This window comes from Microchirus variegatus, assembly GCF_963457635.1.
Source record: "Microchirus variegatus genome assembly, chromosome: 7".
NCBI lineage: Eukaryota > Metazoa > Chordata > Actinopteri > Pleuronectiformes > Soleidae > Microchirus > Microchirus variegatus.
This window is the reverse complement of record NC_139808.1, coordinates 32,066,138-32,086,035: the sequence shown is the minus strand read 5'-3', so window position 1 is coordinate 32,086,035 and position 19,898 is coordinate 32,066,138. Positions and strand designations below refer to the sequence as shown.

Here is a 19,898-nt window from a genome sequence, read left to right as displayed (position 1 = left end):
GTCGGGATCGATTGCGATCGACACGATTTTCAAGCAATTTGGTCGTGACCTACGCATTTCTAGCGTCGGGGACGACGTATATCGCGACAAGGGACGATCTGCGACACCAGGGCGACAAGTCTGACATCTTCTACGACGTCGACCAATAGGAGAACAGAGTGCTCTGACGTGGCGTAACCGATGACGGCGTCTGCATATCGTCCTCTTAGTGACGCCCAAAAAAACAGGTCCACGATCTGTTTCCTGTTCTCCTTCTGTTGCATCTGAGCACAACATCGTCGCAAACATCACCCACGACTCTTCGGTAGCCGTGGGTGACCCCTCCTGACCCCGCCTCCCCGACGACGTATGAACGATGATAGGTTGGGGGTCTTAGTTGGAGTGTTGCCGGTCCTCTGAACAAGAATCGTAGTGCGGTTCAAGACCTCCGACGTGGACCAAACAAGCGCTCTTTGGTCGCCTTGAAAGACGTGGTCTCAGCAAGTGGTGTTAACTTCTCAAGAACCTGGAGATCCATCCTCCGTGTCCGGCAGGTCCATCTCTTCCTCCGCCGCGGCTAAACCAGAACAAGTCAGGTATCTTCCCCCAAAAAGTGCAGTGAAAGACTGTTTGTCGGGTCGTTGGCAGGAGGTTCCTGAGGTTCCTGAGCTGCAGGTGGCGCCCTGGTGCTCCGGGGTGACCGTACATGGCTAAAGGTGTAAATAAGATGTTCACACGGTACAGAGTTCACTCGCCAGTGGTCTAAGACGTCATAGGACGGACACAAACGATCCACGCTAAGGAGGTAAACCCATCAGGGTTCCATCGGTATGCTCCAAGCAGATCTAAATGCGCCATTTGACCTGTGGACAACGAAGAAATTGCAAGGGGACTTTTTCTTCCTCGAGACACTGCATTTGCAAGAGATGGACGTAAGGACGGACGAAACAAATGAAGCCAGATCCACCGACTCCTTCAAAGACGGCGTCAAACTCAATCAAGAAAGTCTGGAACTGATCGAGGACTCCATCAAAGGTACGACTGAAAGCCTCGCTGAGTGTCTGCTTTGCTTAAAGCTACTAATAGAAACCTTGATTTGAAAAGTCAGTAGTAGGATGCCACCATAGACCATCGAGAAGTCGCTCGAGGTGCAGAAGACTCCCAACCTCAAGGTGAACTCGATCACCAACCAAACAGTTTGGGGAGTCCTTAAACGTCTGGAAGGAGACGTGGAACCTCGTCCAGAGCGTCTGAAGGAACCTGCGACACCAACGCGTGGACTTTCACTAAAGGCTGAAATCCTCTGTGCAGTAAACGCATCACTGTTTAGCGCCGCGTGCACATTTCGCCGTCTGATCGATGTGTTTTCAGGCCACAGAGTGTCGATCGATGTGAGGCCGTCCATAAAAATGATCGCTCGTCAATGTGTTTATTTGCATTTAATGATCGTAATTAACATTCTCAGGACACACACACACACACACACACACACACACACACACACACTGCTGTTCAAGTCTGTGTCCCCGTTAGTTAGGCCCACTTTACATTACGTTTTTCGCGACAGCGGGAACCCCGTGTAAAGAGAATTCCCGATGTCTTCAAATTTTCTCCCGACAACTGCAAAGTAGTCGCCCGACAACTCAGCGGGAGTCCCCGACAACTTCACAGTGCGTATAAAGAGAACGCGTCGGGCTTGCGACAGCTGAAGGTCAGGGTTTAGGCGGTTGGCATATACCGCACGCTAATTACCGCGGGACTTTTGTTCCCAAAAAAAAAATTTGGCGGGGGTGAAGGAGGGCGCTGGACGCTGGAAACCAAGTGCCTGATCAGTATCTGGTCAGAGGACGAGATCCAGAAGAACCTGGAGTCGTCCAGGAACAAGATGGCCGACATAAAAATGCAACAGCAGATGCGGGAGGCGGGAAATTTCGCCGCTGTCGTGAAAAACGTAATGTAAAGTGGGCCTAAGACAAAGTAACTGTTCATTTACTGTTAATGTTATGATTATATCATTATCTGCACCAGCAGCTCCACTTACAACTGTGTGTCTTTCTTTCTTTTTTCTTCCTCTTCTAACTTCCTGATTGATAACTCCTCTTCAGGAGACGTGGGGCCCCTTTAGGGAGGTTTCCTACTGAGATGTCATTGTTGTTTAAGGGAGACGGGGATGCAGCTGCTCACTGATGCATTTAGGCTCTGAGTGTCGAGTGTCCCCCTATCGGTTCGGGGCCCCAAGCAGTTGACTGTCTTGCCTGTTCATAAAGTGCACGTCTACCCGTAGCGCGACGAAAGTGAGAAAAAAAAAGGTAGGCGTTAATTCCACAAATGAATCATCCTGCGTTAATTTTGACAGCCCTAATAATGAGTGGTTTTGGTCAGATGTAGAATTTAAACATGTTTGTCTCTTTGATTCTGTGTAAACGTCTGTTTACAGTTGAAGTCTGAACATGTTAAACAGAGACTGTGATCACTTTGTGTCTCACTGACCTTTCATTGTTTCATGGATGTTTGACTGACACATTTCTGCTGATGAATTAAAGTGAAACTAAACCCAACCTGTGCAACCTGTAGCAGCAGGTTGCACAGGTTGGGTTTAGTTTCACTTTAATTCCTCCATCACCTGACTAACCCGAGACAAACCAGGAAACCGTCAGTCTCCGTTGGTGAGTGAAGACCAGACTCTGTCCTCTGACTCTGTCCTCAGACTCTGTCCTCTGACTCTGTCCTCAGACTCTGTCCTCTGACTCTGTCCTCTGACTCTGTCCTCTGACTCTGTCCTCAGACTCTGTCCTCAGACTCTGTCCTCAGACTCTGTCCTCTGACTCTGTCCTCAGACTGAGTCCAGCTGCAGAAGACACTGGTCCACACACTGAAGGTGAGTTTGTTGTTTTGTTTCTTTGCTCCACATAAACAAAGAAATCATTAGAACTGAACCATTTTGATTTGTGAACAAGACAAGACTCGAGAACATCGTCATTTCCAGGTTTGACGAACATTGAGCAACGTTTTTCTGACATTTTCTGACATTATATGAACCAAACGATTCATCGATTAATCAAAAAAATGATCGACAGATGAATCGATTACCAAAATAATCGTTAGTTGCAGCTCCAGTGTTAACAGGTTTAGGATTAGTAATACCTGGACTCACACCCACAGACACACATCCTGTCTGTCCTTTTGATGGACAATAACATCGTCACAGGAATTTTTGGTGCCAAGTGGACTAAAGCCTGTTAGCTGCTAGTGATGATGGAGAGGAACCAGAGCCTGTTAAACAGAGACTGATCACTTTGTGTCTCACTGACTTCTGATTGTTTCATTGATGTATATGTTTGACTGACACACACACACACACGCACACGCACACGCACACACACACACACAGATGATCAGATTCCATCAGTCAACATTTCTGCTGATGAATCAAAACTGAAATTAAACCCAACCTGTGTTACAGGTGCAGCAGCAGGCTCCGCCCCCTTCACAAACCAGGAAACAGTCAGTCACTGTAGGTCAGTGAAGACCAGACTCTGCAGAAGACACTGGTCAACACACTGAAGGTGAGTCTGACTAAAACTCAAACTGAACTTCAGTGAAGTCTGACTGACCATGTGACTGATCATGTGACTGATCATGTGACTGATCATGTGACTGATCATGTGACTGATCATGTGACTGATCATGTGACCATGTGACTGATCATGTGACTGATCACATACCATGTGGCTGACCACGTACCATGTGACTGACCATGTGGCTGACCACGTACCATGTGACTGATCATGTGAATGATCACGTACCATGTGACTGACCATGTGACTGACCACGTACCATGTGACTGACCACGTACCATGTGACTGATCATGTGACTGACCACGTACCATGTGACTGACCACGTACCATGTGACTGTTCATGTGACTGATCATGTGACTGATCATGTGAATGATCACGTACCATGTGACTGTTCATGTGACTGATCATGTGACTGATCACGTACCATGTGACTGACCATGTGACCGATCACTACCATGTGACTGACCACGTACCATGTGACTGTTCATGTGACTGACCACTCTGTGTCTGCTCTGTTTTCAGCTTCGTTCACAGAAAAAACTTCCGGCAAACTCCAGGTCACTATGCAGAAAATTGCCGTTGGTCAGACACTAAATGGTGTTGTGCTGATAGGAAATGATGTTGAGGTGATAGGAAAGGGTATTATGGTGATAGGAATGGGTGTTGTGCTGATAGGTAAGGGTGTTGGGATGATAATAGGTATTTTAGTTAAGTGGTTTGATCATGGACATGTTTGATAACCATGTAGAATTTAAACATGTTTGTCTCTATGACTCTGTGTAAACGTCTGTTTGACTGTTGTAGTCTGAACATGTAAAACAGAGACTGTTGATCACTTTGTGTCTCACTGACTTTTCATTGTTTCATTGATGTTTGACTGACACACACACACATACACCCCCCCCCCCCACACACACACACCCCCCCCCACCCCCCCACACACACACGCACGCACACACACCTCTCACTCCAATAAAAGCAAACATCAATTTTCAGACTTCGTCATTAAAGCTGATCTTTTTACAGCATCAGAGTAATGAGCAGCTGTAAATCTGAACACCAGGAGGAGCCAGAGAGACGATGAGACCAGAGGACAGTGTTGACAGTTAGTGTGGACTTTGATTTTCAAATGAGTCAAAGTCTACAAATGATTTAACTCTGATCTGGACTGAGAGGAAACACCGACATCGTCCGTCCATTTATGAACGACTCAGATAATTAAGTCTATGATGTCTTTAAGAACGTGATCACGTCTTTATCTTCACTGTTAGACAGACTTTAATAAACCACTCACTCTCCCACACCAAAGTCCAGAGTAAACCAGTGATTTTAACATCACAGCACACAGGAGTTCACAGGAGTTGTTGATCCACTGCTGCCTCCATCACTAACTTACAATGACTGATTCTGTAAAATTCGGCTTTTAAAATAATTAATTTAGACATACTTCAGTGACACAAAGTGACCACACGAGGCAGCAGTAGACCAGCAGCTCCTGTGTCCATGTGAGCTAAAATCACTGATTTTCTCTATGGGCTTTGGTGTGGGAGAGTCCACACACACACACACACACACACACACACACACACACACACACACACACACACACACACACACACACACACACACACACACACACACACACACACACACACACACACACACACACACACACACACACACACACACACACACACACACACACACACACACATTCTTGTACTTCATGAACGACATCTACAAAGAACTACTGGTTGCAGTACCATAAAATGTCTGCAGGAGGAGCCCCAGAGCAGAAAGGGCTGGAATTTTTTTGGATTTTTTTTTTTTTTGGTCCAACATTTTACGAAAACGTCATACTACGGTATGTCGACCAAAATTGAAAAAAAAAATGGACCCAAAATTTTTGGTCCAAAATTTGACAAAACCATCATACTATAGTATGTCGTTCAGAATTAAAAAAAAAAATTTGACCAAATATTTTTGGTCCAAAATTTGACAAAAACGTTATGCTATACTATGTCGTCCAAAATTAGATTTTTTTTTTTTAACAAATTGAGTATAGCATGTTATAGCAACCTAAGGAAGTGATTTAAATGAAAACAAAGTGAGGACCGGCCAAAATGTCCTTACTTCGTAAAAATTACCTCACTTTGTTGGTTAAAAACCCTCATTGGTCCTCAGTATGGCGCAAGTACAAAAACACACACACACACACACACTATTAAAATTATTAAAGATATTATTTCATCAGAGTGACATGGAAAATCTGGAGCGATCAATTATGAATGAAACCGTGCGTGTGTGCGCGTGTGTGTGTGTGTGTGTGTGTGTGTGTGTGTGTGTCAGAGTGGCTCAATTATCCATGACCTTCCCTCCTCCTCCTCCTCCTCCTCATCATCCTCCTCCTGACCCCACCTCCTCACTCCTCCATCTCCCAGAATGCCCCTGTTTGACCTCATGCAAATGGCCGACCTCGTCGTCTCAATCACACACGACAAAAAGAGAGAGAGAGGGATTAAAGAGAGAGAGAGAGAGAGAAGGTGTGTTTGACTGAAATACATCTGAAGACAAAAAAAAATCAACATTAAAATCATATTTTATGAATTATTAGATTATTGTATCTTCAAAACTAAATAATTCAATTAAATGTTTAAGAATTACATAGCTAATCTTAATCTAATCTAAAGATAATGTCAACGTAACGCAAACTAAGTCTTAATCTACATATAATGGAATGCAAATCTCGTCTAATGTAAATGTAAAATCCAATCTAATCTCATGTAAATTAGATGAGATGTGGGCGGGGCCTTTCTTCTTCATTGATTTCAAATAGAAACACGGCGGCCCAAGATGGCTGCCTACATAAAGCAAGGCCCCTCCCCTCTCCACTGCGTGTTTGTATAAACTTTATTTAAACGGCACAAACAGTAACATATGTGAAAACATACGTATGGGTCCTTTATTCAATCTTTATGAAGAATTTCACACACTGGACCTTTACACTCACACATCCACTGCTCCACAGGTCAGAGGCCGTGACCCCGTGACCTCTGTGACCCCGTGACCTCTGTGACCTCTGTGACCTCTACAATCGTGTGGTTTTAATGTGAAAATGACACGTTTTCTCTGTGATACAAAGACAAAAGACGAGACATTGTTTCATCCCACCTGTGTGTGTGTGTGTGTGTGTGTGTGTGCATATGTTGGCCTGGCATGAAGCAGAACTGGCTGCCGACCATATTTGGGCGTGACGGGCGAGAGTCCAGCAGACTAATTTGGGTCTGGACGAGACGACGCAGTTATTATTTTCCTTTGGACCATCAGGCAGAGGACACACTGCCATCTGCTGTGTGCACACACACACACACACACACACACACACACACACACCTCAATTAGATCACTGAGAGGGGGCAGCTGCGAGCACTGCCTGGTCTCATAAACTGAAAGACACACACACACACAAAAACACACAAACACACACGCACGCACGCACGCACGCACGCACGCACGCACGCACGCACGCACGCACGCACGCACGCACGCACGCACGCACGCACACACGCACGCACACACACACACACACACACACACACACACACACACACACGCACACACACACACACACACACACACACACGCACACACACACACACCACATGTTCATGCTTAAATCACCAAACTTATGAAAACACATCAAAACAAAGGCTCCACAGCCTCCATGTTGGCAGAAAACACCAACGACCTGCCACACTACACTGTCACTGTAAATCTGAAGTTATCTCTATCTGATATGGCGCCCCCTGGTGGAGAGGTGGGTTATTCCACAGTCGCCGTTTCAGGTAAAGTCCAGAATTTTTCAAGGATTTCACTCAAAATTCCAGACTTTTTCAAGACTTTCACTCAAATTTCCAGACTTTTCAAGGATTTCACTCAAAATTCCAGACTTTTCAAGGATTTCACTCAAAATTCCAGACTTTTCAAGGATTTCACTCAAAATTCCAGACTTTTCAAGACTTTCACTCAAATTTCCAGACTTTTTCCAAGGTTTTAACTCAACATTCCAGACTTTTTCAAGACTTTCACTCGAAAATTCCAGACTTTTTAAGACTTTCACTTTAAATTCCAGACTTTTTAAGACCACTCAAAATTCTGGACTTTTTAAGACTTTCACTCAAATTTCAATACTTATTCAAGGATTTCCCTCAAAATTCCAGACTTTTCAATAATTTCACTCAAATTTCCAGACTTTTTCAAGGATTTCACTAAAAAATCCAGACTTTGTCAGACTTTCACTCTAAATTCCAGACTTTCAATCAAAAATCCAGACTTTTACAAGACTTCACAGTAGCAAAATTTTTCAGCTCTGTTATAAGATCATTTTCTATTTCGTTCTAAAAACCTTGCGTAAACATGACATAGTTTCAGGAAGTGTCTTCATCCACATTAAACAATGACTCTCTGTGTTAACGACCCGTTTGACCGCGCCAACGCGTCCGTTTAAAAACGCTAAATCCTCCGTCCACATAAATCTGGATCATCTCCACTGAGCGAGCGGGAAAATTCATAACCTCGTCAATTTGTCGAAAGGCTTAAAAAAAAAGAGGGAGGAAAAAAAAGAAGTCTTTCACTCCACGATGTAATTAAAGTCAAGAAATAATTAGCGAAATATTTAAAGAAAGAGGAAGAAGAAGAAGAAGAAGAGGGAAGTGATTAAAGAGGAAGAGTAATTAAGAGGATGGAGGTGATGAACTCTGTGTACACGGATTAGAGAGGGAGGATCATGGAAGGCAAAGACAAGCTCTCTCGCTCTCTTCTTCTTCTTTCTTTCTTTTAATTGTCGTACCACTTCTTCTTCTTCTTCTTCTTCTTCAGCAGCAGCTGATAAAAACCAACCAGAACAAGATAAGCAGCTCTGAGGAAAAGCTTCGGAGACGCCATTTGACAATTAATCAATTATTTGATAGAAATCATCAATCAATCCAAGAGAGGGGGATTAATCTGAGGGGGGGGGGGGTTTACGCTCTAATTTAGTAAACTGGTCTTTTTTTTTTTTCCTCGATCACAAATCTGAGCGATTTTTTCTGTTTCTGATCGACAGACGACAAGTTTACAGAGAGAGAGAGAGACTGTACGACGTATCACAGGTACACAAAGACAGGGATAGAAAACTTATTCCATTTTATTCTTAAAAACCTTTTTTGTAAACTAAAGTGTAATAAAGTGTTGTAAAGTAATGTGTAGTAAAGTGTAGTAAAGTAAAAAAGTGTAGTAAAGTGTAAAAAAAATTGAAAAGTGTAGTAAAGTGTAAAACAGTGTAGTAAAATGTAGTAAAGTAATTAAGTGTAGCAAAGTGTAGTTAAGTGGTCAACAGTGTAGTAAAGTGTAAAAAAAGTAGTAAAGTGTAATAAAGTAATAAAATGTAGTAAAGTGTAGCAAAGTGTAAAAAAGTGTAGTGAAGTGTAAAAAGGTGAAGTAAAGTGTAAAAAAGTTTAGTAAAGTGTAGTAAAGTGTAAAAAAGTGTAGTAAAGTAATAAAGTGTAGTAAATTAATATAGTGTAAAAAAAGTGTAGTGAAGTGTAAAAAAAAGTAGTAAAGTAATAAAGTGTAACAAAGTGTAAAAAAGTGTAGTAAAGTGTAAAAAAAGTAATAACGTGTAAAACAAATTGTTAAGTGTAGTAAAGTGTAAAAAAGTTTAGTAAAGTGTAATAAAGTGTTGTAAAGTGTAGTAAAGTAATAAAGTGTCGCAAAGTGTTGTAAAGTGTAGTAAAGTAATAAAGTGTAGTAAAGTGTCGTAAAGTGTATCAAAGTTTTGAAGGTCAAAGCAGTCCAGCTTCAGGTCAAAGGTCGTCGTCGTCCGTGTCTACGACCGTGTTTTTACAATGACATCATCGTGGAAACTCTTATTTCTCTCACTTCCTGTTTCCTCCAACACATCCTGCCGTTTACGAAGGTAAACGAGGAAACGTGTGACATTTGAATCTGTTTCAATTCAACACACACACACACACACACACTCTTACACAGCTTGTCAATACCGACTCATTAGCGCCTCCAAGGTCGATGTGTCGACCTTCAGGATGGACGCCCGTCTTTATTAACAGGAACTGGTGGAGAGTGAACCAATTGAGACGCAGAACTCGTTACCGAGCTGACAGAGTACAATGAAGTGTCCTCGCCGCACACACACACACACACACACACACACGCACGCACGCACACACACACGGCAATAAAATATGCGTCGTCGCTCACTGCACAAATCAACAACCGTCCGACGAGCTGATGAGATTTTAAATGAGCCTTAATTTGTCGGGAATTGTCTTTGGTAATGATGGAGAGACAGAGACAGAGAGAGAGAGAGAGAGAGACACGCACACGCACACGCACACACACACAGGAGGATTTGTAACAAACAGAATAATGTGACTGAAATGTGAAACGACTCCTTTCTAGTTTCCTTTTTCTGTGTGTGTGTGTGTGTGTGTGTGTGTGTGTGTGTGTGTGTGTGTGTGTGCGTCACACACTCACCTGTGACAGTCCCAGGTAGATGGACACAGTCTCAGAGATGTAGAGGAAGCGTCCTTCCTTGTTTAGTGCAAATACAAACCCGTCCAGAGACTGAAAAAAACAACAAGAGACAGAAGAGGAGGACGTTAAATTCACCTCTCCACAGACAGGGGTCACTGTTGCACCGAGCCAGAAACGTTCACAATAAAACAGAGTTTCAGTGTTTCAGTGTGTGTGTGAATATGAAACATCAACGCAGTCACGTGACCTCACGCGGTTCACGCCTGTGAACGTTCACAGGCGTGAATTCTGCTGCTCAAAACAAACAGGACAATTGTATGCTGTATACACAGGTCTGATAGTTTTGCTTCACGGAGCCACATCATCATCAACAACAACAACAGCAGCAGAAAAATCAAAAGCAACATAAGTTACACACTGTAGCTTTAAACGATTGCCGAGGTTTGAGGGGCTACCTCCGTTTACATCCGCTAGTTACTTTAGCTTAGCAATTACCTTTAGTTTAGCTTAGTTAATGCTTTACACACAGCTCACATCCACCTGTAAATGTAGCTTAGCAATTAGCCTTAGTTTAGCGTAGATACTGCTTTACACACAGCAGCTCACGTTAACCTGTAACTTTAACAGCAATTAGCATTAGTTTAGCGTAGTTGCTCCTTTACATAAAAGCTCACATCCACCTGTAACTTTAGGTGAGCAATTAGCTTTAGTCTAGTTTAGTTACCGACTTCCACAGAGCTCACATTAACCTGTAACGTTAACTTAGCAATTAGCTTTAGTTTAGCTTAGTTACTCCTTTAAACACAGCTCACATTAACCTGTAACTTTAGTTTAGCAATTAGCTTTAGTTTAGCTTAGTTACCGCTTTACACACAGCTCACATAAACCTGTAACATTAGCTTAGCAATTAGCTTGAGTTTAGCTAATCGGCAAAATGACACATGCTTACTGCTAAGGATCAAATTAGCGGTTAGCTTGAGGTTAGTTACCTCGTCTTAACAACAGCAACTCGCACACTTGTACATGTCAGCTAGTTACTTAGCTTTAGCTTTCATGCTACCTTAGGTTTGGAGGTTAGTGTGTGCGTGTGTGTGTACAGTTATCCTCTCTCTCACTCACACACACACACACACACAGGCGTGTCTAATGGTGTGTTTATGTGAAAATCACGGCAGAACAATCGAGTCCATCAGTGATCTCACACACACACACACACACACACACACACACACACACACACACACACACACACACACACACACACACACACACACACACACACACACACACACACACACACACACACACACAGCTCTGACTGTGTCTAATACCATGGTTATATGAAGATCATGGCAGAACACTCGACTCCTCGAGCACAATACACACACGGACACACACACACACAAACACACACACACATATATACACACACACAGGTCAGTTAGGTTAATTACATGTGGTTCCCTACTGTTGCTGCTGATACACCAGGTCTGCGAGTGAGTGTGTGTGTGTTTTTGTTTATATGTGTGTGTGTGTGTGTGTGTGTGTGTGTGTGTGTGTGTGTGTGTGTGTGTGTGTGTGTGTCTGTGTGTTATAATTTACTCTGAGCATGTTTACATTCAAACAAGCAACTCAATTCAAGCAACATAAACATAACCTCAGATGTCCGTCATAGTTGTGTGTCGTGTGTGTGTCTGTGTGTGTGTGTGTGTGTGTGTGTGTGTGTGTGTGTGTGTGTGTGTGTGTGTGTGTGTGTGTGTGTCTGTGTGTGTGTGTGTGTCCTCTCACATGATGAGATGCTAATGACATGTTAATCGTCACTGAGCCTCATCAATGTCCATCCATGCTGGGCTCCTCATTAATGTGTGAGTGAGTGCGTGTGTGCGTGTCCCTGTATGCGAGTGTGTGTGTGTGTGTGTGTGTGTGTGTGTGTGTGTGTGTGTGTGTGTGTGTGTGTGTGTGTGTGTTGTCCACCCCTGGTCCACAGTGTCGTCCTTCACACTAACCGTCTTTGTCCAACAAGTTAATTATCCTCAGATGACATTTGAAAGTAGCACTGATGCTAATTAGCTTAGCATTAAGTGTTACATAGCATGCTTAATAGCAGCTAAGCAGGGGGTTAACATGGCGGGTTGTGGCGTTAGCAGCTACTGTAGCAACATGTTATAACATCAGTGTTTGGCGTTAGCAGCTACTGTAGCTATATGTCATAGCATCAGTGTTTGGCGTTAGCAGCTACCGTAGCAACATGTTATAGCATCAGTGTTTGGCGTTAGCAGCTACTGAAGCTACATGTCATAGCATCAGTGTTTGGCGTTAGCAGCTACCGTAGCTACATGTCATAGCATCAGTGCTTGGCGTTAGTAGCTAGCGTAGCTACATGTCATAGCATCGGTGTTTGGCGTTAGCAGCTACCGTAGCTACACGTCATAGCATCGTTGTTTGGCGTTAGTAGCTACCGTAATTTTAATATTTAATTTAGACTTAACTCAGTGACACAAAGTGACCACACAAGGCAGCAGTAGACCAGCAGCTCCTGTGTCCCTGTGAGCTAAAATCACTGATTTTCTCTATGGGCTTTGGTGTGGGAGAGGGAGTGGTTTACAAACTTCAGTTTCCTGTACATGTTAGCGTCATTGTCGTACATGTTGGCGTCATGGTCATACACGTTGGCGTCATTGTCTTACATGTTGGCGCCATTGTCGTAAATTTTAGCGTCATTGTCGTATATGTTAGCGTCATTGTCGTAAATGTTAGCGTTATTGTCGTAAATGTTAGCGTCATTGTCGTAAATGTTAGCGTCATTGTCGTAAATGTTAGCGTCATTGTCGTACATGTTAGGGTCATTGTTGTAAATGTTAGCGCCATTGTCATAAATGTTAGCGCTATTGTCGTAAACGTTAGTGTCATTGTTGTACTTTGACCACACAAGGCAGCAGTAGACCAGCGACTCCAGTGTCCCTGTAAGCTAAAATCACTGATTTTCTCTATGGACTTTGGTGTGGGAGAGTGAGTGGTTTACAGACTTAAGTTTCCTGTTGTTAAAGTCTGTCTAACAGTGAAGACAAAGACGTGAACACGTTCTTAAAGACGTCGTAGTCTGGTTTCTCATGTTAAAATGTGACATAAATGTAAATAAACCTGTGAATTTAAACCATTAAACGTGGGCTGATGAACAAACAGCTCCAGTCGCATATTTAAATTGACACCAGAGACGTTCTTTTATGGAGAAAAAAAAAAGAACACGTTGTCGGTGAATACATTAGCGACATGTTCAGCCGCAGACATTGCGACACTTGTCAGATCTGCTAATTAACATTTCCTCATTACACAGATAAAACAGGAGGACGATTCCAGGCGTGTTTTTCTATGTGATCTCTGAGACGTTCAAGTGTCCACAAACTCTCACTCTGTCGCTTTATTCACGTTTCTCTTCGTCATTTTCCTTCAGTGTTTGTTGTTTTTCTCTCTGCGATCGTTTCTCTTCTCTTCTCTTAATCACTTTCTCCTCCCACTCTCTCTCTCTTTGTTTCATCATTTCTTTATTTGTCGCTTTCCTATAGATCACTTTCAGCCCATTTTCCTGTCCTTTTTTTTTTTTTACAATTCATTTGTTTTCTCCCTCACACACACGCACACACACACGCACACACACACACACAATCTGTTTTTCCATTTGTCATTAAGAGGCACAGAGCTAGACAGTAACATATAAACCACCCCGTTCTGAATGGTTAAAAGATGGCCTTTTCTGTGTGTGTGTGTGTGTGTGTGTGTGTGTGTGTGTGTGTGTGTGTGTGTGTGTGTGTGTGTGTGTGTGTGTGTGTGTGTGTGTGTGTGTGTGTGTGTGTCCGATCGATGCAGTAATCTGCAGTAGGTGGGAAGCAGAGGGAGCGAACCATTCAGCAACGCTCGCTAATCAATTGCAATTCTTTCTTTTACTGTCTGAACGGCCAGATTTAGACGTTTGTGTGTGTGAGAGAGTGTGTGTGTGTGTGTGTGAGAGAGTTTGTGTGTGTGTGTGTGTTGTTAATTTCTTCTTTTACCGTCCGTGACCTCACACTCTGTTTGTTTGTGTATTTATGTCTTTCTACTCTATATAAGTGTGTGTGTTATCATGTGTTAGCGTCATTGTCGTACATGTTGTTATTGTCGTAAATGTTAGCGCCATTGTCGTACATGTTAGCGGCAAATGTTAGCGCCATTGTGTTAAATGTTAGGGTCATTGTCGTACATGTTAGCGTCATTGTCTTAAATGCCAGCGTCATTTTCGTACACATTAGCGTCATTGTCGTAATTGTTAGCGCCATTGTCGTACATGTTAGTGTCATTGTCATACATGTTAGCGCCATTGTGTTAAATGTTGATGTCATTGTCTTAAATGCTAGTGTCATTGTTGTAAATGCTAGCGTCATTGTCATACATGTTAGCGTCATTGTCATAAATGTTAGCGTCATTGTCGTACATGTTAGCTTCATTGTCGTAAATATTAGCGTCATTGTCGCAAATGTTAGCGTCATTGTCGTCAGTGTTAGCGTCATTGTCGTACACATTAGCGTCATTGTCGTACATGTTGGCGTCATTGTCGTACACGTTAGCGTCATTTTCGTACACGTTAGCGTCATTTTCGTACACGCTAGCGTCATTGTAGTAAATGTTAGCGTCATTGTGTTAAATGCTAGAGTCATTGTCATACATGTTAGCGTCATTGTCTAAAATGTTAGCGTCATTGATGTAAATGCCAGCGTCATTTTCGTACACGTTAGCGTCATTGTCGTAAATGTTAGCGCCATTGTCGTACATGTTAGCGTCATTGTCGTACATGTTATTGTCATTGTCTTAAATGTTAGCGTCATTGTCGTACATGTTAGCGTCATTGTCGTACATGTTGATGTCATTGTCGTACATGTTACCGTCATTGTCTTAAATGTTAGCGTCATTGTCGTACATGTTAGCGTCATTGTCGTAAATGTTAGCGCCATTGTCGTACATGTTGATGTCATTGTCGTACATGTTAGCGCCATTGTCATAAATGTTAGCGCCATTGTCGTAAATGTTAGCGCCATTGTCGTACATGTTGATGTCATTGTCCTAAATGTTAGCGCCCTTCAAGTTTTTCATTGAAGACAATGAAACAGTTGATTTTTCCTTTTTTTTGGGTATTGATTCCAATGAGAGGTCCCCTGGTGGCCATTTCGGGGAGGTTTGTTTTCACGTTCTGAAGGTGAAAACTTCGGACGATTTATTCTCATCACACACACACACACACACACACACACACACACACACACACACACACACACAGGTTCACACAAAGCGTATAAAATAAATAAATGTACAATCAAAATTGCAATTACCTGCAGAAGGGTAAACAAATCTGTGCACCCCCTCCCACCACACACACACACACACACACACACACACACACACACACACACACACAGTGGGGTTAGCGTTCTAGTTAGCATGCTGAAATGAATACAGTTAGATCCAAAGCAATTTCCTTTTATTTATCTTAGCAGCCGCGCATAAATAAAGGCAAGGGCATCCAGGCAATTAGCATAATTACTATGAGGCGGTCAGAGCCTCTGTGGTTTCACACACACACACACACACACACACACACACACACACACACACACACACACACACACACACACACACACACACACACACACACACACACACACACACACACACACACACACACACACACACACAAGCTGCTGCCACAGGGTGTGTGTGTGTGTGTGTTGGCAGAGAAAGAGATAGACAATAACTGCCTGTGTTTGTTTTTTGTTTCTTTGTATCATTGCTTCATTTTAAGTGTGTGTGTGTGTGTGTGTGTGTAGAGGTTGACCTTGGTCAGTCTGCACTGCCCACACCCAAAAATAAACAACCGTGTGTGTGTGTGTGTGTGTGTTATTAATATGCAAATAAAAGAGAAAAAGCACATCCTCAGAGCAGAGAAGGTGACGTCATGACGGTTTATAAACTTCAGTTTTCAGCCTCATAGTGGAAATATATCAAATAAAATCTACGTCACTTTAAGTCTACGACATCTTAAGAACACGTTCACGTCTTTATTTCACTGTTACACAGACTTTTCCTTGTGTAAACTGAAGTTTGTAAACCACTCACTCTCCCACACCAAAGTCCATAGAGTAAACCAGTGATTTTAACATCACAGCACACAGGAGTTCACAGGAGTTGTTGATCCACTGCTGCCTCCATCACTAACTTACAATGACTGATTTTAGTGAATTCAGCTTTAAAATATTTTATTTAAAATTAATTTAGTGACACAAATGACCACACGAGGCAGCAGTGTGTCCCTGTGATCTAAAATCAGTGATTTTCTCTCTGGACTTTGGTGTGGCAGAGTGAGTGTCAGGTCATAATTCTCCATGATCTTGTTCAGTTTTGACAGCAGTTTTCCACTGAGTCACTAAAATCCCCTGTGATTGTGTCACAGTTTGTTCAGTGTGTTGTTAAACAAACACCATCATAAACACTAGTAAATAATGCAGTCATTCATGTTCCTGCTCCTGCAGCATATGGCTCCTCACAGTCACAGACTCTGGGCTCTTTAAAGGCACAGTTCACTCATTTAGCTGCTGTTCTCTCATCAACAACAACAACAACAACAACAACGCTGCTCATCCTCAGCTCCACTAAACATGGTCCTGCTTTTATTTTCTCACCTGCTTCTCTTTTATTTTGAAAAGCTGCTCAGTGACTCTCATCTCTGACAGTGACAAACATTTTCAATGTCTTCATCCACTTAAGTCACCTGAAACAAACACTGCAGTACACATGACAGGCCTGTGTGTGGCGCTGTCACTGTGAGCAGCATCAAACTCTGAGTTTAAGAATGACTGAGTGAGGATGGAGGACGAGAAGAGACCGAGGAGACAAGACTGAGGGGACGAGACTTAGGAGACAACTGAGGACACAACTGAGGAGACGAGGAGAGACCAAGGAGACGACTGAGGAGACAACTGAGGAGACGACTGAGGAGACGACTGAGGAGACGAGAAGACACAGAGGAGAAGACTGAGGAGACGAGACTGAGGAGACGACTGAGGAGACGACTGAGGAGACGAGAAAGTACCGAGGAGACGACTGAGGAGACGAGAAGACACAGAGGAGACCACTGAGGACACGACTGAGGAGACGAGACTGAGGAGACGACTGAGGAGACGACTGAGGAGACGACTGAGGAGACGAGGAGAGACCAAGGAGACGACTGAGGAGACAACTGAGGAGACGACTGAGGAGACAACTGAGGAGACGACTGAGGAGACGAGAAAGGACCGAGGAGACGACTGAGGAGACGACTGAGGAGAAGACTGAGGAGACGACTGAGGACACGACTGAGGAGACGACTGAGGAGACGAGACTGAGGAGACGACTGAGGAGACGACTGAGGAGACGAGAAAGGACCGAGGAGAGGACTGAGGAGATGACTGAGGAGACGAGACTGAGGAGACGACTGAGGAGACGACTAAGGAGACGAGGAGAGACCAAGGAGACGACTGAGGAGACAACTGAGGAGACGACTGAGGAGACAACTGAGGAGACGACTGAGGAGACGAGAAAGGACCGAGGAGACGACTGAGGAGACGACTGAGGAGAAGACTGAGGAGACGAGACAAGACTGAGGAGACGAGAAGAGACCGAGGAGACGACTGAGGAGACGACTGAGGAGACGAGACAAGACTGAGGAGACGAGAAGAGACCGAGGAGACGACTGAGGAGACGACTGAGGAGACGACTGAGGAGACGAGAAGACACTGAGGAGACGAGACAAGACTGAGGAGACGAGAAGAGACCGAGGAGACGACCGAGGAGACGACTGAGGAGACGAGAAGACACTGAGGAGACGAGACAAGACTGAGGAGACGAGAAGAGACCAAGGAGACGACTGAGGAGACGACTGAGGAGACGAGAAGACACTGAGGAGACGAGACAAGACTGAGGAGACGAGAAGAGACCAAGGAGACGACTGAGCGGAGACAAGACTGATTTTCCTCATCAACGCAGAAATTCTAACCCCCAACGACAACTGAAATTAACGAAAAACAGCAAAAACAAAGACAAAGTGGAATCTAAACGAGGCAGAAATAGATCTTTACAGATGACACCACTAACTAACTGAGTCAGTAACTAACCAACTAACTGACTAACCAACTGAAGGTATATCAGGGAAAGAGACAGTAATGGAACACTTTTTATTACGAGTGTTTCAGAAATGTACGTTTATGTTGTGATTCAGATTTTGATGTTGGTCCTGTTTACCATATTCTCAGCAGGAGGTGCACTGCTGCCCTCTACAGGACAAACGTGTTTCTGCAACACATTAAAATCACGTTAGCTTTGACTTAGGTCGACATTGATAAGCGTTAATAAATGATAGAAAGCTCCGCGTGGATGTTACGATAAACACGTAAAGATCTATTTCGTCTATGAAAGTGACACAATAACGTGAAACTGTACAAACTGTTTCCCAAACGTTTTTCTTCTTCGTGTGACCGATAAATAAAGTTTGTGACAAACGTCACCACATCTGGGCTTTTAGGGCCAAACTGTTTCTCTGGGCTTGCGCCCCCTAGTGTTTTTTTTCCTGCCAATTGTTTATTATTATTATCAAAATGAAAGGTTCTACAGTTCTACTGCCTTCTTCTCTTTCCTCTACCTCTTCTTTTTCAACTTCCACGTTATACATGTTTTTCTTTTTAAATCGGTCGATCCACTCCGTACGTACGACATCTTTCACGCATCTGAACTTGTCTCATGTTCTCACAGCACAGAAACCATGAGACCTGCAGAACATCTCCAAACATCTAAACCATGACCACTACGCTTGTCTTCGTTTTGGTGGAAGAAGCCGTTATTTCTTACCTGAACCAGGTCAGCTGATTAAACTGATCCCAAGTCCAGATCATGAAGGCCACCCTGGAGTAAAACCTTTGCCAGATCAAATGACTTGGTCTGAATAGCTTGTCCAGACCTGGGTCTGCAGCTTCAGCAAGGAAGTACAGACCAGTTCCTCCGAGAGAACCCAGACCAGCTGAGAAATAGAACCCCAGCACCATGTTCTGGGTCAGACCCAGGACCTCTTACCAGAGATACGTGCCTGGAACACCTGCCAAAGGGAGGAGGACCTGAAGGCATCAGAATCCCAGCACCATGTTCTGGGTCTGACCCAGGACCTCTTACCAGAGCTTTGTGTCTGGAACACCCGCCAAAGGGAGGACGACCTTAAGGCATCAGAACCCCGGCACCATGTTCTGGGTCTGACCCAGGTGTTCCAGAGCTTCGTGCCTGGAACACCTGCCAAAGGGAGGAGGATCTGGAGGCATCAGAACCCCAGCCCCATGTTCTGGGTCTGACCCAGGACCTCTTACCAGAGCTATGTGTCTGGAACACCTGCCAAAGGGAGGAGGACCTGGAGACATCCTCACCAGATGCCAAAACCACCTCAACTGAACCCTATCTCTAAGGCCGAGCCCCAGCCACCCCTGCAGGGACAACTTATCCTTGATCTGGTCCTTCTGGTCAGTGCCCACAGCTCCAGTTGGAACTTGTTGTTGGACCGGTTGGACTGACCGCTAAATTGAGATCTTCAGCTCCTTCTTCACCACAACAGACTCAGGTTCTGGCCCCGAATCCATGAGCCAACCTCACGAGACAATCCCAGTTTGAGAGGACACGTCTTTCGGGGGAACCCGGAAACACCTGGGTATCTTCTCTGTGCTCCGGGCTTCCTCCGTGACGTTAGCCTAAACTCCCACGGTTATGA

The 19,898-nt window shown here is 43.9% G+C and overlaps 1 protein-coding gene across 1 annotated transcript in view; it reads right to left on the bottom strand.

Moving 5' to 3' along the window:
* The window catches only part of npas3 (neuronal PAS domain protein 3), a gene marked incomplete at both ends in the record, with an annotated part of 158,180 nt that overhangs the window by 44,279 nt on the left and 94,003 nt on the right, over positions 1–19,898 (bottom strand). Inside the window, one exon of the mRNA XM_083892195.1 lies at positions 10,094–10,183. Within this exon, the coding sequence (XP_083748321.1) occupies positions 10,094–10,183 (90 nt within the window). The remainder of the gene's footprint in view (positions 1–10,093; positions 10,184–19,898) is intronic.